Source organism: Melitaea cinxia, chromosome 22, assembly GCF_905220565.1.
Source record: "Melitaea cinxia chromosome 22, ilMelCinx1.1, whole genome shotgun sequence".
NCBI classification, from domain to species: domain Eukaryota; kingdom Metazoa; phylum Arthropoda; class Insecta; order Lepidoptera; family Nymphalidae; genus Melitaea; species Melitaea cinxia.
Genome location: NC_059415.1, coordinates 1,092,172 through 1,119,090, shown reverse-complemented (window position 1 = coordinate 1,119,090; position 26,919 = coordinate 1,092,172). Strand labels below are relative to the sequence as shown.

The following is a 26,919-nucleotide window of genomic DNA, read 5'->3' as shown; positions in this document are numbered from 1 at the left end:
GTATTTTTACTTTATAATTTTTGTTATTCTATTTAGGCAAACATCTTTCAAAATATATATCTACGGGCTGTGACCGATTTATTTTTCGACCGATTAATTTTTACTTAAAATAACACAACTGAAACTGAGGACACAGCAGATAAGGCGACCAGAGCCTCCCGGGGGGATTAGGGATAGGGTCAACAACGCGCTTACGATGCATCAAGTATTGCAGGCGTCTATAAGCTATGCTAATTGCTTACCATCAGGTGAGCTGTACGCTTGTTTGCCGATTTAGTTATATGAAGAAAAACCAGAAAATTTTATAACATAAATTAATTTAATTAATATTGGTAAAATGCATTAAATATTTATATATAAATTTATCTAAAATTACCTGAAACAATTGTAATTGTGGACAAGGCCGAACACACTAAAGCTACAATAAATTTTATTTATTACTAGCTGCAGGTACCCTGCGCGCGTTGCTATGCTTTTTATTTTTTAATTCTCTAAAGGATATACAGACAAAGATTCATTTTTATCTATATAGATTGCAAAGACTATGGGACCGTTGTAATATTTTGTTGCAGACTATTTTGCCATCCCCTTTCCAGTTTTGATAAATGTGTCTTAAATTATTTTTATATCTTTTAATTTATTTCATATATTAGAGTTTGTAATCAGCATTCAAATATAACAAAATCTGTTAAATTATATAATTTATTATCTTACGATCATTATCATCATTTCAGCCTATCACAGTCCACTGCTGGACACAGGCCTCCACAAGTTCACGCCAAAAATGGCGTGAACTCATGTGTGTTGCCCATAGTCACCACGCTGGGCAGGCGGGTTGGTGACCGCAGTGCTGGCTTTGTCGCACCGAAGACGCTGCTGCCCGGCTTCGGCCTGTGTATTTCATTGCCAGTAGTTGGATGGTTATCCCGCCATCGGTCGGCTTTTTAAGTTCCAAGGTGGTAGTGGAACTGTGTTCTTATCTTACGATATATTTTTTTTATTTATCTAATTTATATCGACCAGATGAATCATAATAATTAATGACACAAGTTGACACATTCTTATAAATAGCACAAAATAAAATAGTTTTTTTACAAGAATTATCAGTAGACGATTCTCTAATATAGATAATTCCCATAGAAACAATAGTTTTATAATATCCACAACTCATAGCCTTAAAGTAACCGTTATCACGATATTGTCAACCATGAATTACACCTAATCTTATAAGCTTGAAATTATTATAACGCTTTGTTTTAAATCTCTGATAAGAATGATAGTGTTATGTTAGACAAATTTTCCATTGTTAGGAATTTATTATATTTTTTATCTGTAGGATCTAGAAACAACGGAGTGTAATCTTAATATGCAGATCAATATGTGTGAATTGAAACTGTACGAAATGATGTTTATATTTAATCTATATTTGAAACATTAAATAACAATCTTCTTCTTCTTCTTAAAATGGCTTTCAATAGTGCCAAACGAGCACAGATGATTTCGCCAATGTCACGTAGAAATTAAATAACAAGTTATGAAGATTTATACTTATAATAAAACTGTCATTTGTCTAATTTTGTATTTAAATGATATCTTTATTTTTTTCATGTATTCAGTAATTGATACAGTACAACTATCGTTTTACATTTCACGTTTGGTTACGAATCCTACCAAACCTCCTACCGAACCTTATTCTTGCAGTTTAATTTTTTTTTTTTTATACAAATAGAGCGGCAAACAAGCGCGGGGCCCTTCTGATGGTTAGCGGTTATCGTCGCCTATAGACGTCTGCAACACCAGAAGCATCGAAATCTCTTAAGGAGCTCCGGCCTTAATTACCACAGAAACACAACATTTTATGAGATTTTTTTTTAAATTTAATTAAGGGCTTACTCTTGACCCCAGTCTAGCTCTAGAGCAGAGACGAGGTCGAAGATGGAGTGAGCTCGCCCTGAAGAAGCCTGTTCACTCGCGCTTAAAACATATTCGAGTTGTATGAACTCGGAAACACAGACGCCGGCAGAGAATTCCTTGACCGTGCGCATTAAAAAAGATGACTCAAAGCGCTTTGTACGTATGAAGGGTATATCAATATATTATATATTGAGATCGATGTTATTTAGCTGTGATCTTCTGTAAGTTCGAGGTACTTCCCTAGTCGGGGTACTCCAGACTTTGAGCAGGATAAATTCTGCTGTACCCTACCCCGATAATGAAACCAAACATGATATGAGTTAAAACACTTCAAGCGTACTTCAAGTGATGTTGATGATCATTTCAAGTAAATTTATTACACTGAAGAAAACTTATATGAAATGTGCCAGTTCGCTGTTGAATTAATCGAAGAAAAATTCTTCTGGTACTAATGTGTCATGAGTTTTGAGCATCGTTAATGGTACGGGGATATATTTTAAATCGCAACTATATAATATATATTTTTATTTAACGGCAAAACAAGCTTGCTTAAACATAGACTGCCTGACTTCATATTTCTCTTTATCAATAGATAAATATTTATGAGTAATATATATAAAAATATAATATTTGCACACATCAATTTTATCTTGATCGTTTACGTAATGTTACAAAATATATCTTGTAACAAACTTAATCGGGAATATTACAATAAGATTAAAAACTATTATATGGCAAGCAGAAGAGTGTTGATGAAGTCATAACATAATTGGCACAAGTTCTTTCAAATTTCCAAATTGAAATAACGTACTACATTTTTATTATAATTATAAAGGTGTTATTAAATTGGTACATTTCTATTTCACTTAAACAGTAATAAAGGGATGGATAAAATTCAGTGATGAAAATTTAGATTATTTTGCAAATTTACAAAATCATAATTAGATACTTACGACTCCTTGATTAGTTTTGTTTTCTGTAACTTTATCTTCTACTTTTCTTTCTACAGCTTTGCTCTTATTAAGTTCATTGTTGTCAGATTTAGTATTTAAAGTATTAATAACACTAGTTTTACTGCTTATATTACTATGGGCTTTTACTTGCTCTTCGGGTATTGTATTAGGTTTCAATATTTGTTTTTCTGTTGTTGGAACTGGTTCGGTGATGTTACCATCTATGTCTGTGAAAAAAAGGGATATAATCTATTATCAATGTTAAAGCTGTTTCGTACTACAATATGCTTCAGCAAATCAGCAAGTTTTCTAGTAATTTCTTCCATCGGAAGTATCTTTACTATAGTGCAGAGGGTGGGTGCAACTGTCCACCGGATTTTTCTGGGCACCGTGCCCTACCGCAATGAAGAAATCAATTGTTTGAATCTCTTAGTATTATTTTATTCTGAAATCTATCAGCCAGCAAATGCAAATCCTAAGATAAGGTATATAACATACAAGATGGATAATATTTCTTATTATTTGCGGTGAGATATTATTACCAAAAAGTCATTTAAACGATACTGCTTAATCGGCAAGTATTCTTATCATATATTCGCAAGATCTTTTTATCGTGTAACGCGTATATATTTTATACTTTGTATTACGAGGCTTGAGGATTTCACTTATTGATTATATAACCTTTAGTTATATAACTGTTCATCCTTAAAACAAAATATCTTAACTTATTACACATTCTTCGAAAATTAACGGTGAGTCAGAATTTAAAAGACTTCTTTTAGGTTTATTCAAAAAGCTAGATCTAGCCTTATCTTTCCCAGGTTTTAGACTACGACTACTTCCAATTTTAAATTAATCGCAATCGCCTAAAATGTTTGGTTGTGAACGCTAATATGACTAGAAAAATCTTGCAACTGTACTAAAAAATCGGTTTTAATTATATCATTATCGTCAGCATTGTCATTGTTTCGTTTTCAAATGTTTGTGTTTAATGAGAATCCTGTGTAGTCTACAATGATATCTATGAAATTTTCCATTGAGACATAATGAACTTATCAGTCACATCGGAAATACACCAGAGAAGCAGCAACGTTTCGTCTATTATTTTACAGACTGCATACGTAATAAAGTGTGGGATAGACAAGATAAGACTATTGTCAATTTAAGACGAAATGTGTTTATTCTGGAAAAAGACTATTTTTTTTCATATCATCTTTCAAAGATTAGTAAAACATGCGATTTAAAAACATAATTTTTGTACACTAGCCTCCAGCTCCAGCTTCGCACGGGTATTTAACAAAAATTTCAAAATAATTTTTCGTTTCCCTTTTTTTTGAAATTGTAATATGCCGCTTCACCCACGGATAGTGTAGCTTCCCAACAGTGGAATTTTTTTAAAATCGGTCCAGTAGTTTCGGAGCCAATTCAATGCAAACAAAACCAACAATAAAATCTTTCCTCTATAACATTAGTATAGATAACATTGCATTGCCTTCAACAACTTTCTTTGGAAAGTGTAGCCATTCACTTAAGTCAGGACGTTTGTAGTATTACTTCAAAAATACTCAAATATCTTTGTTTAATAGGTATAATTTTTAATTTTACTGTTATGATAAAACTCATATGTCGTAGCATTATTTCGTTTTATAACGGGTTATAGGCGTTGCAAAAGTAGCAATAGGATTAAGATTTACAAGCATTTATATCTTAAAATTTTACCCCAATAAAATTATACATGTTTAGATAGAGATTATGATTGTTAATAAATATATGCCTAAAAAGATCTGATAACTATTATATGACAGAATTTCAGCAAACACTAAGGTGAGTTGACAATAATTTAGATTAAATTTCCATCACAGATTATGCTACACTTTACTAAAACGACTCCATTTATACATTGTTACCAACTCTACTATAAATTTCTAACCTAATGATCTCAGGCTCAAGATCCATGACAGCATAATTTTGGTCGGTGGACTCACGTCTGCATTAGGGATACTAAGATAGAATAACTAGTTTTCTTAATGTAAGCTGCAGTAGTGTAACAAGTGAACGATCACTAACAAAACTAAAAATCGGACTGACAAAAGTACGGGCGTTATAAGCCTGTGGACATAACTTTATATTTAAAAAAAAACCTAATGATCTCCAGTTTTATCTGTTGCTAAATCTAATGATATTCAGTCAAGATAACGGCGCTTAAATTCAAAATTAGGTAACAAATTAAGAGCGCTTAATCTATACTTTAGAAGTATTGTGTCGAATTATGGACGTAGAATTGGACGTTTGATTGACCAGTATTTTGTTACTTGGAATTTGAACAGTTATTACCAGTCTCCTTTTGTAATTTAAAGGGAACGACCGTCACCGAATAAAAGAAATAATTATTTTCCAGTTGACGTAATATTTGTGGATTTCGCAAAAGCATTAGACTGTCTAAATCATACTAAAATCATAATTCTTAAAAACTTACTTTGTTGAATACAGAAGACTATTCTTCTGTTTTGTTCCGTAAAAGTAATAATATAAGCTATGCTGTTATCAGCAGTTGTAATTTATGAGAATAAACTTTATGTATCATTTTACGGGTGTTCTTCAAGGCTCTGGTACAAAATGATAAAACTACTTGATTTGACGATGAACAATAACATCAATAATACCCATTACCCAACATCAATAGAATTAACCTTTGTCCTACAAGTACGAGTATGTCAGAATGTTAGAGTACGTGGAAAATGTTATATTGTTTGAATAAATAAGACAATGTTTATATAACGAGTTCTTGATTGATATTACTTTAGTAGGTCTAATTTAGTGTCCAGTGTTACATCTGAATTAAAGTAGGACTCTGAAGGCGTCGTATAACAACGGGTAATTTATAAAGTTCATTTATTATTATTTATTTATTTGTTTATTTAACCGTACAACCAAATAGAGAAATTTCATTTAGATTCTGGGTAGATTTTGCTGAAATTAATAAATTATTTTTATTCCAATGTACCGACTATATTTTCTTATCTTTATTGGTATCTTTATCAGAGTAGAGCTGTTAAAAAGATAACATAATTCATATCGAAATTAAATAATAATTCAGAAAATATTTAACTTTATGAGGATTTTTGTTTTTTTTTTTAATAATTAATCTAATAGGTACACCAATAATTTTAGGACACAGTATGACGCAGTATTTACTACCTCTTTTGCCCCAATTAATTATTACCTATCACCAAGTAATTTGTGGTTTATCTTATGTAGTAAGGCATTTTCTGGTGGTGACTACTTAAAATGTGGTGATTAGTCTTTCTTTCCGTTCTCTAGCTACTTTAATAAAAATTTACTCATGTTTCCATACCTTTGAATGATAGAAATGGTCTTTCTTCTCGATCGATGTTGGGTTCTCTATGTCGATGGAGAGCTGGTAGAGACATAAGATGTGATGGGGGGTGATAGTACTTCAGAGCTTCTGTTTTAGCAGCCTGTCGGATAGCGTGTAACTTTTCGAGAATTTCACGGAGTTCCTGTAATTAGAGTAGTAGAATATTTTATGGCAAAATGCAACAGTCAAAACTATAGATAATTTTTTAATAATTCAATTTTAAAAAATCTCCGATCTTTGTAAAAACGAACATAAAATCTAGGAATTGGTTGGCTTTATCTCTCAGAGAATGTGTCTCAATTTTACACCACGATCAATATAATTATAATTGCAAAACGAGAATACAAAAGTCGTTTTGAAACCTACTTGAATGAGAACATTTCAGATTTTATTTAATCTGTGAACGAATTGAAATTATTTCACCATCATAAGGTCATAAAATAACTCCAACGTTTTTGGCATGATATGCAAGTCAAGATAAAACATTTGAAATATATATCTAATATAGTTGTCGAGATAAAATTGTTGTCAATCTATGAGTAATTCAATAAATATAAACGGGACTCAAGACGTCGCCTTCAAATTTTACCAACCAAACCAAACCTAACCTAACTACTAAATTTTATGTATACTAATGTTGTTTTACCATATATGTTATTAACCCCCTTAACCCCCCCCCCCCCCTAATAACTTAGAGGTATGAAAAATAGATCTTGGCCAGTTTTTAGACCTACCCGATATACACACAAAATTTCATAAAAATCGGTCCAGTCGTTTCGGAGGAGTAACATTGTGACACGAGAATTATATATATAAGATTTACCTCTTCTCTATCTAGCAATGGAGTAGCGTAGTAGATCAAGCTCCAACCTTTCACCTTTTAAGGAGAAAAGACCTTTGCCCAGTTGTGGGATGTTCACAGGTTTTATACTACTCGATATTCAAATAATTATTCAGTGTTAAAAAAAATGACATTCTTTTGGGTGAATTGAGTTCTATATTTTTTTCTTTCCTAAGAACATCTGAGTACTAGTCAAAATGTCATCTTATTGACAATAAGTTATAGTTAAGTAAAGTTTTTCTTCTAGCATTTCTTATAGCAAAATAAACAGGTCACCTCTTTCTGCTTTTATAATATTAATGGTAGAAAATGGAGTATTAATAATGGAGTGTTCAGATAATTGTGTGAATTTTTTACATTTATTACATGTACAGACGAAGTAGGACAGAATTTATTACCTTAGGGTCGTGGTCTGTGACGTCAGCAGTGGGAATGCTGTCCGATGACGTAACATTTGTCTTGTGCTTCGGATCATGGAAATTTATGCCAGCTTTGTGTCTTTTCATTGTTCCTAGAAAGTGGATTCCAATCAAAAAGAAATAATGTTAGCGATTAGAATTTATTTTGATTCACTTCAGCCTATCGCAGTCCACTGCTGGACATAGGCCTCCCCAAGTTCGCGCCACACATCCCGGTCTTCCGCAATCCTCATCCAGCCTACACCAGCAATCTTACGTAGATCGTCGCCCCAACGGGCCGGAGGACGTCCCTCCCTCCGTTCGCCAAGACGTGGTTTCCACTCCAGAATACGTCTGTATTATTTAGCCCTAATCTTCTGTAAGCTGAAAGTACTCCTCCAGTTGACCTGCTTCAGATTTTACGCAAAATATATACATATATCTGTGCACTACCACCATCAATCCTTATGCGTGCAAGTTCCTAAGAAGTAAAGTTAAAATAAACTCACCAGGATCATTTGCTTTTCCATCTTCTTTTTTAAGCTTGTATATCTTCTCTAACAACGTTGCATTTGTCAATAGTCCAAGTTTGTGAGCCTCTATCAGCTCGTCAAGTTCTTCTGATGAATCGTCGCCGATGTATGCGCATTCTTGAAGGTGTTTGTAGCCTTTGATCATAATAAGGGATGCTCCTGGCCATCTATAAAAATATGGTATTTTACTGTCGAAAATGAACGGAATGATTTGGATGAAATTAGAGAGTTTCAATCAGAGATGAGGATTAAGATGAACGAGCAAATCCGGGAGTAAAAAGAGCTTAAAGATTATTTCTAATGAAACGGAATTAAAACATTTAAGGAAAATTTTGAAGGTATTAGAAGAAAAAGCTAACAAAGTGGAAGTATTTGAAAGAATATTAAAAATACTGATTTAGTAAAAAAAATTGAAAAAATTAGCGGCGTAAAAATAAATAAATTAATATTACTATTATGTTCTCGTAAATACATTATGTATCTAATTGTAGTAGAGTACAGACTAGTAACACCTAAGACTTACAAGAGTTAATGACTCTTGTAAGTCTTACGTGTTATACATAGCCTAGCATATAGTTGGCTACTAATACTGCTTAATACTTTTCTTGCTTTTTGAAAAGATATTGATGAACTTACAAGCCCAGAACATAAATAATTAAATTTCTAATATATCGATACCTGACGCAAGACGAAACAGTCACAGCTGAGCCCTGGAGCAGATAGAAGCCCCAATATTCCTTCATATCATCTTCCAGTTCCAATTCTCTGGTCATTGAGACCGAGACCAATTCATCTGTCAGCTCTGGAGGTCCTGGCACCACGAAAGCATTGAAGGTTGCATTTGATTTTACTACTTGCCTCTGTTGAAGGATTAATTTGTTATTTTTTACTATACGGTTTTAAGCTAATCTGTGGGGTTGTAGGAATAGGGTCGGAGCCTAATCCACCACACTGCTTCTAAAATGAGCAACGATTGCTGTCAGGTGACTGTGATAACAACCGGTACCGACAGCTTAACGTGCTCTCCGTAGTACGGTGGGGGGGGGGGGGGTACAAGGTCACTCAGACTGGAAACAGATATTTATACAAATACAATATTATATATGGGAATCGAACCCGCACTGCCGGTGTTCAGGCGCTGACACGGTACACGCACCACTACACCAGAGTGGTCGCCGTGTATAAAATATGTGTAACCATAACATAACTTATTAAAATAAACGCTTGAAAAGTTTAATAAATATTGGTATATCTGTCGCCAGGAGGTGAGACAAAAGTGTGTCGTACGCATCTGTGAAATAAGGCTGTCGTAACAATTATATTTGCCATAAAGATAAGTACTTCTTGATAATTTTTATTATTTATATTTAATCGTTTAAAATTAGGACGCGGTTGAAATCTTATTTGTTGAACAATGACGCTGAGACCTGAGATATATTTTTAAACATCACGGAAACATACATTTTTATTTTTTATAAATATTTAATGTGTTACCTTAAGTATTTTTTTATGTCTTAATATATATAAACTAGCTGACCCGGCGAACTTCGTATCGCCTAACACAAACTTTATCGTATGGTATTAAAGTTCAAATTGACTTTTAAGTATTATCACAAATCTTTTGTATGGGTGTATAGAAAAGTGTTGTTTTTAGTCTTTTTCAGGAAATTATTTTATTTTATTTATTTTATTTATTTATTCGAAAACCAACAGCGTTACAATTCGTATATATATGACATTTAACACAATACTAACAATAATAAGGCCAGTAATAGGTTTTCCTCTCTATACATCTTAGTACTGTTACAAAAGGGCAGTATTAAGAGCCGATATTAAAACGACTTAAAAAATAAAACAAAATTAAGTTAATAAGATAGCCACGTAAATGATAGTAACATAAAAGATACATGACCCATCACACTAAGCATCAAAGATTAACAACAAGACGTAGAATAAGTACAGTGAGTCCAAACGTATACAAATAGCCAATGTAACATAATTTTTATATATACTTAACAACAGACATTGCAATTCCATTCATCTGTATAGATAACAAAACCTTGTAGTATATAACAAACACAACAACATCTACATGCAGACTTATAACTTGAATGTAGCTATTACATTCATTTCGTTTATAATGATTGCATATGAGATTCCTAATTTACTCTTTTAAAATTTTTATTAAACTTTTTTTTAATTGAGATTTCGAGTTTACGAAAATATCCATATCCTTACACATCTCATTAAACAGACGCGGCAGTCTAGACAGAACAGAGTTGGCTGAGTAATTGGTACTACATTTGGTCACATATAGGAGTGGAGTATGTCGGGTACGACGCTTGGGTGCACAATATGATATTGCTCCTACAAGCTCGGGACAATCCACGCGGCCGTGGACAATGTCATACAATAAAGAAAGACTAAGCATTTTGCGACGTTCCTCCAGTGTTAGAAGATTATTTAGGTGACAATTCTCAGAATAAGATAGGGACGGTTGTCGACTTCGGTACAGAATGTGTTTGATAATTTTTTTTTGGACCCTTTCAAGACGATCAATATAAATTTTATATTGTGGGGACCAGATAGGACACGCATACTCGAGAACACTTCGTACATACGAGATATAAACAGTTATAATCGCATTCATGTCATCAAAAGGCCTACATGCGCGCAGAACGAATCCTAGATTTTTTAAAGCTTTTTGCGTGATTATTGAGTTGTGAAGCGAGTATGTCATTTTACTATCAAAATACACACCAAGGTCCCTTATGTGGTTAGTACGATCAATTATTTTACCATCAAAATGATAGAAGAAATTTATAGGATTCAATTTACGCGTGAACGTTATGCACTGGCATTTTTCAATGTTGACATTTATCTTATTATGTGCGTAGTACGCATAAAGTGAATTCAAATCCGATTGCAAACGATAGCAATCTTTCAGGCTCTTTATTTTTATGTATACTTTTTTATCATCGGCATACATCAGATTTTTGGAATGCTTTAAGCAGGCCGATATGTCAAACAGGTAGGAGTTATACAATAGAGGTCCCAAGTGCGATCCCTGAGGGACGCCTGTAGGTATTTTAATGAAATTAGATTTGAAACCACCTACTACGACTGCCTGTGAACGATTAGTAAGATAGGATTTTATCCACCTTAGCAAATCCCCATGTATTCCCAACCTCTGTAGTTTGTATAGAAGTATCTCGTGATCCACACGGTCGAAAGCCTTCTCGAAATCGGTGTAGATAACATTAATTAATAAAAGATGTATGAGTGTAGATAAAATTAAATTTTTTTTTTTAGAATTTTTCTCTCCGTAAGAACCATCCTCGTACTTCAAGGAATATTTAAAGAAAAGAATTAGCGAAATCGGTCCAACCGTTCTCGAGTTTTGCGCTTAGCAACACATTCAGCGATTCATTTTTATATTATAGATTACCCGTCACGTTGTCCGCGATGGAGCCCTAACTACTTAACCAATTTTAAACAAATTTGCATAGCGTATGCAGTTTGATCCAACTTGAAAGATAGGCTATATTTTATTTTGATGTATGTAATTATTATATTTAAGAAACAAAAAAAAATAATAATAAGGCGATACGATGTTCGCCAGGTTAGCTAATTCTGTGTTATAACCATTGTAATACTGTAGGTTTGCCCGAAGAATGAGAACACAAAATGATAAAATGTAACTGTCACAGACAGTTAGTGTAGTCATTAAGGCGTGTATAATATGGAATTATTTACAACAGTAATAAGTTATTATTTACTTGCACAATAACAAACATAACGACCGATAACATTATCTAATAAATGATAAAACTCGTATATAGCTCGACTGTTGTGTTGTTGTAATTGTTGTTGCTATTGTCGTCGTTAAGTCTCGTGATAAGAAAACGGAGATATCACTTTAAGTAGTTTATCTGACAAATATCGATTTTATTAGAAAATTAAAATCAAAATCAATAAAGATTATTCAAATAGTCCATAAAAGCACTTTTGAATCGTCACTGTACAAATTAAAATTATATTTGTCTTAGTAAATTAATTATGGTCAAAAGTGAAGTCATTACCGATTCGGAAAATAGATTCTGCAGAGACAAATCGGCAAGAAACTCCGCAGTTACCGTTTAAATAAACCGGGCATAGTAAAATTAGTAATTTCTTATTTGAAATATTTATTTATTTATTTATTTATTTATGCATTAACAAAAGCTTAGAACTAACATTACAGTAACCCAATGCGTTAGTTAAGTTGATCACAACAAATAACATTAAATTTAACAAACAATTTAAACAATTCAATAAAAACAAAATAATAAAAAAATATAAAATAATCAATGAATAATCAATAAATATAAAATAATCAATAAATAATCACACTTAAAAAATTCATAAAATTTATAAAAAACAAACATAATAATAATACAAATTATTACATTTATATTAATAAAATTAAAATCAATGTCAATATGTAACATTAAATTCATCAAATAATTAAAACAATTTAATAAAATCAATAAAAAGATAATAATAATTTTACGTGTAATTAATCATTTAATCAAATCTAAAAAAAAAAACAAAATTCATAAAAACAAACATTCAATAATAATAACACAGATTAGTATATATTAATACAATTAAATTAAATTTTTATATGTCAGATTAAATAAATAATGTCGCAATTGATCAATTTTTAAAGAATTAAAAGATTACCGAAAAAAAAATATAATAGAGCGCCATAAATCGATATATTTACCATTAATATCGAATAATTATTAAGATTTATTAAGATTAACGGAAATTAGTTTTTGATGATACCACATAGTTGAGTGTCCAACGCTGGTTGGTTCACTGAGTCTAGACGCTTCTTAGCCTAGCAGATATAAAGATGCATTATTATACACATATTTACTAAACGTTTCTTATCTAAAGCTCTTGTGATACACATAATACAAATGTTAGTCAATTTTACTCGTCTGAATCTTCCACCATTATGAATAGATTATCAATACATAAATAATAAAAATAGCCTTTTAATATGCCTATGTAAAATTTCTGTGTCAGTCTCATTCTTATTAATATACCCAAATTCTTATCAGTGGTTGACATATCCTCTATATAATGGTCTTGATCTTGGTCGACAAGGGTGCTTAGCGATAAGGCCACCAATTGTACATAATCTTCTTTATTATAGGTACACCAAAACGAAGAAAATCAAAAACCAATACATATAAAGAAATATGTACAAAGGCGGTCTTACCGCTAAGAGCTTTTCCAGACAACCTTTGGGTATAGGAAAGAACGGTGAAAAAGAGAAGCGGTAGGGAAGTGTACAAAAGGCTAAAATCGAAAAAGTGGCATAAGAACAATTTATAATAACAAATGTATGAACGAAAAAGAATTATGTGAAGACCATTCAAGCGAAGATTATGGCATTTACAAGATACTTTCTTTGCTCGATTATCCCACGTGTGGATGTCGATGTGGGCGAACAGTGGGATAATCTGACGATCCTTAGTCTACTAATAACTAAGTCTTACAGTCTTTTACTGTAGGATAATGCTACAGATATTGGGACTGTATTTATTTTGCAAAAAAGGCTATTACGCGGTATTTACTCGTATGATCTTGGAGCTCGAGTCTACCTGCGGGATGTTTTTCATAAGGTAGACATATTGACAAATGCGTTTATAACAATATTGTGTATATTCACAAGAATATCGATCTCTTTACATAAATAGTAATAATCACAGAGTAAACACGAGAAGGAATAACAAAATTGTAACTCAGAGTTTCCGACTGCGCAAAGAAAGAGTTTCCTTTTAGGATTATGGTATTTGCATGTGTAATAACATCCCTACGATTTTGAAATTGTCTGAGAATAAATTTAAAGTTTGTATGGATAAGAAATTAACAGCTAAGGCGTATTATTCGGTACAGGATTACATACATAGATGATAAAAATGTGTGGACTTAGTGACGCTGTACCTACTTCATGCGAGATATTACCAAATTTGTACAAAAACACAGTTTATTGGGCTATTGTACAAGATTATATACTGTCTGCCTTTTCTTTCTTTCATCCAATGAAATTTTATTCTTCTTTCTGACTCCTAATATGCCAGGGCTGAATCTTTTCAAAATAGTAAAAAAGTAAAAAAAAATAAAAAAGTATGAAACCCATAACAAAAGTAAAAAAAATACAAATCTTCCTTTGCTAATAGGTTTCAACTTGATTTTTTTGTCAATTTTTTTTTTTGTCTCAAATATTATCGACCCTGGCCTGGCCATCTTTAATAATTTCGATTCATCATGTCATGTGGTCTGGGTTTAATAGCAATCTCGGAAATTATATTTATCTTTTTCACTCACGTGAGTTTCTATATCTGCTCTTCTTATCATTAGATATTAAAATTTAGTAAACTTGACATTTAGTACTATCAACGGCCATAAGTTTATGGGTCAAATGTATAACGAGTAACGTATTATCTACCGATATAATAAAAATAATTATCGTAGATAAATAAATAAATAAATTCAAAATAATTTTTGGCTCGATTTGGCTTGATGGTTTAGAAAAGAATAAGTTATCTTAGAAACTTTCAGACGAAAGTTATGAGAGTATAATTGTGTTTGCTTGTAAAAGCTTGCAAGACAACCCTACGTAAGTCTGAACATTTTTCAACTACCTACGTTTGATTACTTGTCGTTTTTATAATACTTGTTCTATTTTCGACGCAATCATGGCTCGATCGATATTTATACACATTCAAATATCATCATCATCACTTCAGCCTATCGCAGTCCACTGCTGGACATAGGCCTCCCCAAGTTCGCGTTGGCGTGAGTTCGCGCCATTTTTGGCGTCATGACTGGGTTCGGTCCCTATTCGGCCTGTGTATTTCAATGCCAGCAGTTGGATGGTTATCGCGCCCTCGGTCGACTTTTTAAGTTCCATGATAGTAGTTGTAGTAACTGCGTTATCCCTTAGTCGCCTCTTACGACACCCAGGGGAAGAGGAGGGGTATTCTTTACTGCCGTAACCACACACCATAAATATAATAAGGCTACTTTAGTAATATTTGTTACAATATACAATACAATAGTTTGATATAATAACAACAAACTATTGCGGATTGCCATTTTTAAATTTTAATTTTTTTAAATTATTTTAAATTTTTTGAATTTTTGAATTTTTTGATTTTTGATTTTTGATTTTACTTTTACTTTATTTAATTTTATTTTTACTTATTGATTTTTTAATTTAATTTTGTTTTGTTTTTTTTATTCTAAATGTTGTTTTATTGTACTAACCCAATATGGACTTAAAATCTAGTCTGAAATAAAGTATTATTATTATTATTATTAATAAAGAGACAATCAAGTACGAGTGCTGTGAGGACCTGCTTTAAAAGACCCCTTAAGTATATAAAGACCACCGAAGAGTTGGACTACTTATTTTCACCGACAGCAGCAAAATAGAAGGAAAAGTTGGACCTGCGCACTATGTTGGTAAAGAATCCAGGTACTACAAATTTGGAGTGGAGTAGCACTGCCTTTTTTAGAGATTTGTAAGGGACTTTCTAGGGTCGCAATATAGGTAACTCAAAATTACCACAAGTTTTATATATAAATCATATTTACTTCTTTACTTCACTTCAGCCTATCACAGTCCACTGCTGGACATAGGCCTCCCCAAGTTCGCGCCACACATCCCGGTCTTCCGCAATCCTCATCCAGCCTACACCGGCAATCTTACGTAGATCGTCGGTCCAACGGGCCGGAGGACGTCCCACACTGCGTTTGCCAAGACGCGGTCTCCACTCTAGGACCCGTCTACTCCAACGGCCATCGGTCCTGCGACACAGATGACCAGCCCACTGCCACTTCAACTTGCTAATTCTGTGGGCTATGTCGGTTACTTTCGTTCTCTCGCGGATAGTCTCATTTCTAATCCTGTCTTTGAGAGAGACCCCAAGCATAGCCCGTTCCATTGCACGTTGAGCGACTTTAAACTTGTGGACCAGTCCCTTGGTCAGTGTCCACGTCTCGGCTCCGTATGTTAACACAGGCAGGACGCATTGCTCGAAAACTTTTGTCTTCAAGCATTGCGGAATCTTCGAAGTGAAGACTCGACGGAGTCTGCCAAACGCCGCCCAGCCCAACCGAATCCTCCTATCGGCCTCCTTCTCGAAGTTGTTGCGGCCTAGTTGGATAGTATGGCCTAGGTAAATATAATCCTGAACAACTTCGAGAAGGGTACCATCGACCGATACCGGTATCGGTATGACTTGGTTGTTAAACATAACTTTCGTCTTATCCAAGTTCATACAGAGACCGACACGTCGGGAGGACTCGTTTAGGCCGGCCAGCATTTGGCCTAACTCATCCAGCGTCTCCGCAAAGATGACAATATCGTCGGCGAAACGAAGGTGAGAGATGAATTCACCATTGACGTTGATGCCCCGTTCCCCCCAATCCAAGGTCTTAAAAACATCCTCTAGCGCAGTGGTAAACAGTTTCGGTGATATTACATCCCCCTGTCTTACCCCGCGCCGGAGGGAAATAGGTCTTGTTCTTTGGTCATTGACATGAACGGTCATCGTCGCCGCGTCGTACATAGATTTTAGTACCTCGATATATCGCCAGTCGATATGACATCTCTGCAGAGAGTCCAGGACAGCCCAGGTCTCGACGGAGTCGAAGGCTTTCTCGTAGTCCACAAATGCCATACACAGCGGTTGATTATATTCTTCCGTCTTTTGGATAATCTGCCGAACAGTATGGATGTGGTCCACGGTGCTGTAGCCATTTCGAAACCCAGCCTGCTCTGGTGGTTGGAATTCGTCGAGTCTTCTGGCGAGACGATTCGTAACAACCCTCGAAAACAGCTTATAGACGTAACAGCACCACCACACTCCTGGACCACGCCTCCGGCGTGGTACCTCGGTGGATGACGGCGTTAAATAGTCTTGCCAAGGCTTTCAGGACAGGTCGCCCTGCGGCTTTAAGGAGTTCAGTGGTAACTCCGTCATCCCCCGGGGCCCTTCCGTTTTTAAGCTGCCCGAGCGCTGCACCAATCTCATCCTCTTCGAAGTCCGGGATACACTCCGAATAATGGCGCAACAATGGTGCCCGTGGATCTTCGGTGTCCCAAGTCGCAGGCTTGCGTGCGCTCGACGAGTACAGCTGTCCATAAAAATTCTCAACCTCTTCTCGGACCTGAGGGCGAGAGCAGACGGTTCTGCCATCTGCTGTTTTAAGCTTCGCAAGAAGGCTTCTCCCCAATGGTCTTTGGAAAACTTTGGACCCCCTATTCTGCTCAATCAGAGTAGCAACCTCTCTCGTATTTGAGCAGCGGAGGTCTCGGCGAATAATTTTCCGTACCCTCTTGGAAAGAGCCCTCTGTTCTGGCGAAGCAGCCGGCAACTCGCGCCTCTGCCGCATCAGATCCAAGGCTTCGGGAGAAAGTTTGGACTGCTTCGTTGGCTTTGTTGGTGGAAAGTGCCTGCGACCCAGTGTACACACCGTCTTCACCACGTTGTCGGTTATCTCGTCCACGTCGCTAGTAGTTTCCAGCGAATCGAATCGGTTTTGGAGTTCCAACTGAAACTGCTCGGAGCCACATAGTATTTGGGGCAGCGTAGGTCGGAGAGTAGATTTCATCAAGCGGGTCCGCTCCTTTCGGAGACATATATTCAGAGTGCCCCGTACTAGCCGGTGGTCGCTGCCGGTGTTAAACCTGTTAACCACTGAGACATCTCTGAATATATGCCTTTTATCCGCTATGATGAAATCTATCTCGTTCCTCGTCACAGTATCGGGGCTTTGCCATGTCCACCTCCTTTGGGGCTTCTTCTCAAAAAATGAGTTCATCAAGAAGAGCCCCTCCGATTCGAGGAAGTTGACAAGCGTCTGCCCCCTGTGATTCCTGTGCCCCAATCCGTGTGGTCCGATGCTCGATCCGTCGCGGCCTTGTACTCCCACTTTAGCGTTGAAGTCTCCCATAACAACGCTGTAGAAGGTCGAAGTAGTGCCATGTATGGCCCTTGTAATATCTTCATACAAGGCTTCGACTTCATCGTCAGAGTGTGCCGAGGTCGGCGCATATACCTGTATCACTTTCAGGGAGTACCTGTCGGTGAGCTTAAGTACAAGGTACACTACCCGGGTCGACACACTACTGACTTCCACAACGTTGTTAGTGAGAGTCTTGTGAACCAGAAAACCGACGCCACCTTGGGAAAGCCCATCACCTTCACGGAAGTAGAACAAGTGCCCGGAGTCCAGGATCATCGTGTCCTCTCCCTCTCTTCGGACTTCAGACAACCCCAGTATGCTCCACTTAATGTGACTAAGTTCTACCTCAAGTTCGGTGAGGTGATGGTCCAACCGTAGCGTGCGTCCATTATACGTAGCCAGGAATATTTTTCTATGGCAGCCTCCCGTACCCCGGTGATTCTTAGCACCCTCTACCCCACCGTTACCACGGCCGCTGCCGTAGCCGGGAATAGTGGGGCTGCCGGGAACTGAGGGCCTTATTTTTAGGTTCGAACTCATGGGGATTTTTGCCCATAGTCACCACGCTGGGCAGGCGGGTTGGTGACCGCAGGGCTGACTTTGTCGCACCGAAGACGCTGCTGCCCGTCCTCGGTCTGTGCATTTAAAAAGCCAGCAGTTGGATGGCTATCCCGCCATCGGTCGGCCTTTTAAGTTCCAAGGTGGTAGTGGAACTGTGCTATCCCTTAGTCGCCTCTTACGACACCCACGGGAAGAGATGGGGTGGCTAAATTCTTTAGTGCCGTAACCACACGGCACATATTTATTATTTTTATATATTTACTTAACAACTTTATAAAAATATAAAATAGTTAAAGTAACACTATCAAGAATTCTCATTTATTAGGCTTAACTAATTAATGTACAATGAATAATTATAATCGATTCGTTACAATCTACACAAATTCTTAGAATTCTCATAATTTAAATGACTGTTTTTTTGCATTATATACTAATTATAGAATTATTTTTAAATTTCCTACAAAACTATTTTAGAGGGAAAATCAAAATAAATCCTTAATATGGTATAATAAATAATTAAATAAATAAATGAAACATCTAAAGCTATTTAAAATTAAAATAATTTAAATTGCCTTTTTCATATTGACCAGTTGAAGTAAGCCCTTCAGACGGCGTTCTAATTTATTACGATTAAATTGGTCAAACGGTGTCGTTAAGGTGAGTGACAGAGTTGAGTCAAATTTCTGCTCTGATCCTTCTCGTACATGGAGAAAGAGGCCTATGCCCAGCAGTGGGGTATAACAGGTTGAAGCGACGAATACTTTTTGCGCTATCCCAAATAAAGCGTTTTTTAATTGATTATATTTTTGGCTACATATGTTACAATACACAATACAATACTCTTTATTGTACACAACAACAATCAACACAATAACATCTATACATATAATAAAATGGTAGGAAAGTCAAAACTGTACATTGAATATTTTTTTAAGAGAATACTTGGGGTGTGATCTACAATCGATACCGAAGCCAAAAATATAGTTTTTAGAATTTTTGTCTGTTTCTCTGTATGTATGTCCGGGATAAACTCAAAAAGTACTGCATGGATTTACTTCAAATTTGGCACGAATATTATTAAGAAGTCGGGTCAACATATAGGCTACGTAATATCACGCTATCACCTACGGGGAACGAGCAGTGAACCTTTACTTCTTCAACGCATTCTGTAACAACGTGTAATCTAACGACGCATATTTGAATGTTGTTGTTATTATGTTAATAACCATGCTATAAGCCAGCTTCTCGCTATAAATAAAGACATTATGTAGTATATTTAGTATCAGCATTGCACCCGTGCGAAGCCGGGGCGGGTCGCTAGTATTTCATATAAAAAACAGTGTACAAAAGCGGTCTTTTCCAGACAACTTAAACTACTAACTTGTATAACTCGCCAATGTAAAATGAAGTCATATTTTTTTTTATCTTTCAAAAAGCTTCAGAATATGTCACCTGTACAGACCTACCTGGCACCAAGTGGGTGATATCTTGCTGTCGATCAGACGCATGTCAGTCATGCTCATTGGGTACATCTGACCGGAAAACACGCGGTATCTGAAAATAAAGTTTTTTTTTACAACGTGCACACGGTCGTTTGTTCCTAGAGTAAGCAACTTAATGCTTGTGTTATAGGTAACAGCCGACTGGTATAGCTACATTTTTTTTATTCGATAAACATACATACATATAAATAGTACATATAAATAAATATATATATTACACCCAGACTCGGGATGGGAATCGAACCCACAAACCCCGGAGCAGAAAGCAGGGTAGCTACAAACTGCGCCAACGGGCTAGTCAAATGTGTTTGATAATGTATATATAATGTAAACTAATATCGTTGTTATTTTATATCATCGTACAACCAGACGCTCTGCGTTACGCCACCCATATATAGTTGAGATTCCCCTTATACGCACTAAGCGATTCGCTAGTACATTCTTGATCCGTACAGCCAAAGAATGGAACTCTCTACCAGCGTCTGTGTTTCCAGAAAACTCTAACCTGGGGAACTTTAAGTCGCAAGTGAATAGGTTACTTCTAGGTAAGCGTGCTCCATCTTCGACCGCATTTTCACTTATCATCAGGTGTAATAGTGGTCAAACGCAAGCCTATCATCGTATAAAAAAAATCTTTTTTATTTTAAATAAACTCCTAGATATCAGAAATGTTCTGGATTCGAGGATTTCTTACACAAGACGAACTAACGGAATACTATTATCATATACTAGCGACCCGCCCCGGCTTTGCACGGTTGCAGAAACTATCAGTGTTTCTACTATATCATACATGTATTTAAACATAAAAACCTTCCTCTGCAATCACTCTATTTACAAAAGAAAACCGCATCAAAATCCGATGCGTAATTTTAAAGATCTAAGCATATTAGACATCGAGAAGCGACGGGAAAGTAAAAAAAAAATATCGGAGAAGATGTTGGCACTGCGGATTAGACACTCGTGTACCGTAGCAGTTATATAGTAACAAGTAATTTAAATAAAATTAATTGATATGCATGATGAAACCTTAGCATACATAAAACTGAGAAATAGAGAACATAAATGAATAAAATAATAAATAAATATTCGCTCATCTTACCTCATATACAGTGGCATAAATATGAAGAAACACGGCAGTACAATCATGAGAGCTAACAGACGACACAACCTGATGGGTCCTTTGTAACACGATCGTGAGGCATATTGACTGAGCTGGCGTGTGGGACGGTGTCGGGGAAGTCCAGCTGAAACGTACATTTTACTTAAACCTACAGTTACTTGAAGCAACCACATCATACACAACACAATAACACAAATACATACACGCACACACGCATATGCACTTAGCCTCGTCGTCAAGATAAAAGATTTGAATAGTCTAATTATTTTATAATTTTCTTTTTTATTTTTATTTTTTTACGATATAGTAATGTCTCTAAATCTGTGTTATAAAGAATAATAGCGACATACTGGCTGAGAAGGCTCAACCACAATGTATTGTATAAAAAAGTTTATAAAAAATATATATATAGGGTGTCCCAGAACTCAAGTCAAGCCAAAACGGGGTGACAGGATTGATTGTAACCATCATGAGAAAAATCAGAAAAAAAAATCTATCCCATGCAGTTTGAAAATTATGGGCATTTAAGAGAAATCTAGACATTTGGTCAAACTGTAACCATTTTTCGGTTATTGTGTTTAATTTTTATTATTTTTGTTCATTTAAACTTTGGAAACGTAACCTTAAATAAAATTTCAAGAACCACAGTCAAAAATAATGACAGAATTGCACCAAGTTTTCTAGAATTAAGACGCGTTGCAGGCGTTTATAGGCTACAGTGATCGCTTACCATCAGGTGAGCCGTACAATTGTTTGCCAACCTAGGTGTATACAAAAATAACAGTAAACATATAACAAGGATTCGCTTGTTAGCGCAAAATGCAGCGTCACTGCTCTCTGAGGTTGTGGATTTAAGGTGAGCAACTTAATGCTTGTGTTATAGGTAATAGTCTGACTGATATAGCTACATTTTCCTAAATAAATATAAATAGATACAACACTCAGACTTGGGGCTGGAATCAAGTTCACAACTCAAAGCAGAGTCACTGCAAATTGCGCCAATGGGCTAGTCTGTAATCATTTTAATACTAATGAATATAATAATATTGATAAATAAACATATACATACAAATACATCAACTGTATACTCACACTCCAATGGTACTAATTCTTGAGGATCCATGGTGTGACGTAAGTTACGTTCATAGTATATGAACAGTTCCACGTTTACCACTTACACAACATTCATCTAGCGCTCGGTACCTGTTTGAACAATAAAATACGTATTTGTAATATTAATTAGATACAAGAATAATTTATTAAGTTATTTTCCCATCAATAGATGTATTAATATTGAGGTAGGTCAAAACAGGCAATACAGAAAGACAACCCTACAGACAATAATTGTATTTGCTAGCAAACGAAAATAAACCGACTTCAATTACATCGACGAGTAATACAACATAAGTAGACGAAAAAAGGTTAACAAATGCTCTAGTCGTCACTTCGATTTTCGAGGTTTCCCCTCGGTTTCTCTAGGATTCCATCACCAGATCCTAGATTCCTCATCATGGTACCACACTTGGGATATCATCATTAAAACAAAAAAAAAAAGAATTATCAAACACGGTTCATAAACGCCGAAGTTATCTCCGAACATACATAAAAAAAAATATATACATATAAGGTCGAATTGAGTAACTTCCTCCTTTTTTGAAGTCGGTTAAAAAAGAGTATTTAACAATTAACATATAATTAGAAACTCTGAATCACAATTTATTAATATTGAACTTTCACGAATATATTTAATAATATATTTAATTTTATTTTAATACATAATGTGCTGTCATACTCATATAAAATAACCAAACCAAGCGATTTATTGCAAAAAAAAATGTTATTGAACAAAAATTTAAAAATAATACAAAACAAATCAGTTTTTTGTTTATGAATTTTTATTAGTAACTAACTAGGCACGAATTCTTTTGAAAGATTTCTTGATTCAGCCAGTAAAATCCCACTGCTGGGCATAGGCCGCTTTCCCCATGTAGGAAAAGGGTCAGAGCTTTATCAACCAGGCTGCTTCACTACTGGCTGATGTGTTCCATACTTTAAGTAACGATCGCTGTCAGATATCTATGATAACAGCTGACACCGATATCACTACACTCAACTATTAAAATGTATTAATAAAAAAAATATATATATAGATGAAGTAATAATGTGTACCAGTAAAGGTTAATTTGTTGGTAGTTTAAAACATTAATTATTATCATCGAGATAAATGACAAAATAATTGTTTATTGAATTATGACAAATGGATCAGTAGCATATGTTATAATACAAAATACAAGCGCATTAAAGATATAAATAACAGTTTAGGCATCGCTCAAATCAAAATCAACACTTTCTTCATTCAAGAACGTTTCAAGAGCACTTTTTAACCAACTTCAAAAAAAGGTTAAGATTCTCAGTTCGACTGTATTTTTATGTGTTACCCATGTGTTACCTTATAACTGTAAAACATACATAAAAAAATACAACCGAATTGCGAAACTTCTCCTTTTTGAAAGTCGGTTAATAAAAATATAGTAGAATTATGAATCTTCTCGTTTATTGAAGTCGATTAATGAACATAATTAAAAATGTGATTGCAATGAGCGTGTTAAATTAATTTGATAAAAAAATAAAATGAAAAACCACGGTTAAAACCGGCTAAAAACCACGCTTCACCACTGCTTAAGTTTTATGTAACAGCCGACTGATACAGCTATATTTTTTTTTATAATCACATCACATCATCACATCAGCCTATCACAGTCTACTGCTGGACATAGCCTTCCCCACGTTCGCGCATCATCCCGGTTGTCCGCAAACCTCATCCGAGGCTGGATGGCAATCTTACGTATAAAAGATTTTTAGATCCCTGACCTACCGCCACCGATAGTATAGCTTCCCAACAGTTAAAGAATTTTTCAAATCGGTTCAGTAGTTTCGGAGCCTATTTAATGTAAACAAACAATCAAATCTCTCCTCTTTTTAATTTTAGTATGGAAATTCATTTTTGATAGAACGAAGCAACATTTATAAGTTGTTTATGAGCTGTACTGCGGAAAAGTTAAGCAATTGTATATCTATTAGTCATGTAATTAATGTAGGAATTACGACATTCGCGAATACGAATGCGTTTGCTATTGACTTCTCAAACAAAGTGCGCTTAAAATATTTGACAGGTATGAAATTTTGTTTAGGCCATATTTAAAAAAAGCACATTCGAGCCAAGACAGGTAGAATGACCCATATTTTATAATGAGGGTGGCAAATAATTAACCTGTATCTGATAATAAATCTTTACCGTCACCGATAAATTATCGATCCTGCAAATTATTGATATCAATAAAGATATTTTTAGTAATTAGGCAAATATTCCGCAGCGCAACACAGAATATGTTCTGCAAGTTACGAATCAGGAAGCTGATAGGTCTTAAATGTGACCTAGTTATAATGATAATGCCAATATTCTTACTATGTTTAATATTTTGCATTCTTGCAACAGTTTCAATGAAAAACCTTTGTCCAAGGGGTGTCTGGAAAAAGGCAGTTATAGAGACTGCCGATAGAAGTGAAAACTTAGTACTTTCAACAATAATCAAACAAAAACACTATTTCAAAAATGCACAGTATATACACATTGAACTTTTCACTAAATCCATTCAATTTCACTTATAAGATATACACAGCACTAATGTTGCACAATACGTCAGATGTAGCTACAGATATACTGCTATAAGCATGTCGGTGACGCGAACCCATAGATTTTCCCCTACTAAAAAGTGCCCAGCGTGGGTAAAGAACTGCCCTGCGGTCACCAACCCGCCTGCCCAGCGTGGTGACTATGGGCAACACACATCAGTTCACGCCGTTTTTGTCGTGAACTTGTGGAGGCCTATGTCCAACAGTGGACTGCGATAGGCTGCAGTGATTAAAGGATAATAAAAGAAAGGATAGTGAAGAAGAAAGGCAGGATAAAATTAAAACGGAAGTCTCATTAGATGGCCTTTATAATGACAATACATTATCACAGTGGTCACACACACATTTGTAAAGGTCATACAGGAGTCTGCTGTGTGCTTACGGCAGTAAAGAATTTAGCCACACCCTCTCTTCCCGTGGGTGTCGTAAGAGGCGACTAAGGTATAACGCAGTTCCACTAACAGCTTGGAATTTAAAATGCCAACCGAGGGCGGGATAACCATCCAACTGCTGGCTTTGAAATACACAAGCCGAAGACGAGCAACAGCATGTTCGGTGCGACAAATTCAGCGCTGCCGTCACCAACCCGCCTGCCCAGCGTGACGACTATGGGCAACACACATGAATTCACGCCATTTTTGGTGCGAACTTGTGGAGGCCTATGTCCAGCAGCCGACTACGATAGGCTGAAGTGATACAGAAGTTTAGGATTGTCTGGGCGTTTGTGCTTGTGTGTATTGGCGGACCCCCGACACAGGAGTCAATCTTAGTGAAAGCAGTAGTAAGTATTTATTTTTAGTCTCGAGAGTCTATGAGCAGACAGACGGTCAATATTATGAGAAATATTGGACGGCTTATCTTATCAAATCATTATTTACGTACATATGTATGTACATGTCAATATAAATGCATAGTTAAGAAGTTATTTGTCCAACGTTACTCGCTTCAATTAGGTTATCAGCTCTTCAGACATCGCTGTGATAGTAGGTTATTGACTTTAGTTCAAAATATGTATATTAAAATAAGAAAACATTTTGTTTTTTATATAACTATGTTAACAAACAATCGTACGGCTCACCTGATTGTAAGCGATTACCGTAGCTTATAGACGCCTGTAACACCAGTAGCATCGCAAGCGCGTTGCCGACCCTATCCCCTATTCCCCCAGGAGCTCTGGTCACCTTACTCACTAACAGGAACACAACACTGCTTGAAAACAGTATTATTTAGCTGTGATCTTCTGTAAGGTCGAGGTACCACCCTAGTCAGGCTACTTCATATTTTGAACAGGAAATCCTCAGTTAAATTCGTAAATTGTTTTTATTACGATTACCTAATAAAAATATAATATGTATGTAATGAGGAGTTACTACATAGTATAAAACAAAGTCGCTTTCTCTGTCCCTATGTATGCTTAAATCTTTAAAACTACGCAACGGATTTTGATGCGGTTTTTTTTTAAATAGATAGAGTGATTGAAGGAAGGTTTATATGTATAATACATGCATAATATAATAGAGGAACACTGATATTTTTTGCAACCGTGCGAAGCCGAGGCGGGTCGCTAGTCTTGTAATATACTGGAGTATTTAACCAATTGTTTTAAGTAAAATCCATATTAAGATATCGGTGGAAGCAACACATTAACGATAATTATTTAATTTATACTATCTAATTTGTAAAATGACAACAAAAATGTGCTTAAAACCTATTTATACTAAGGCAGGTAACGCAACAGTATAAACAGGCCTAACATAAATATTGACACGGTCACACACATAAAAGAATATTATATAATTAATAAATGGTATTATGGGGCTGGCATGTCTGTGTAGACAAAAGTCCCTAAAAAAAAATTAAAGAATTAAAAAAAAATGGTATGATAGTAGCATGATGTACTTCAGAATTAAGTCCAATTTGTACCTAGTTACCTACTAATAATGTCGACATCAGTGATTATGTGTGTCTCAATGTAATGACTCTTAGCATGAAA

At 35.4% G+C, this 26,919-nt stretch overlaps 1 protein-coding gene across 1 annotated transcript in view; it reads right to left on the bottom strand.

Annotated features, from left to right (window-relative positions):
* LOC123664378 overlaps window positions 1-22,356 on the bottom strand; it is a 28,146-nt gene extending 5,790 nt beyond the window's left edge. Inside the window, exons 1-8 of the mRNA XM_045598922.1 lie at window positions 22,326-22,356; window positions 21,213-21,357; window positions 20,078-20,165; window positions 8,697-8,878; window positions 7,995-8,185; window positions 7,486-7,598; window positions 6,223-6,388; window positions 2,868-3,094 (exon numbers count right to left, since the gene is read on the bottom strand). Coding sequence (XP_045454878.1) covers window positions 2,868-3,094; window positions 6,223-6,388; window positions 7,486-7,598; window positions 7,995-8,185; window positions 8,697-8,878; window positions 20,078-20,165; window positions 21,213-21,357; window positions 22,326-22,356 — 1,143 coding nt within the window. The remainder of the gene's footprint in view (window positions 1-2,867; window positions 3,095-6,222; window positions 6,389-7,485; window positions 7,599-7,994; window positions 8,186-8,696; window positions 8,879-20,077; window positions 20,166-21,212; window positions 21,358-22,325) is intronic.
* Window positions 22,357-26,919: the final 4,563 nt, after the last annotated feature.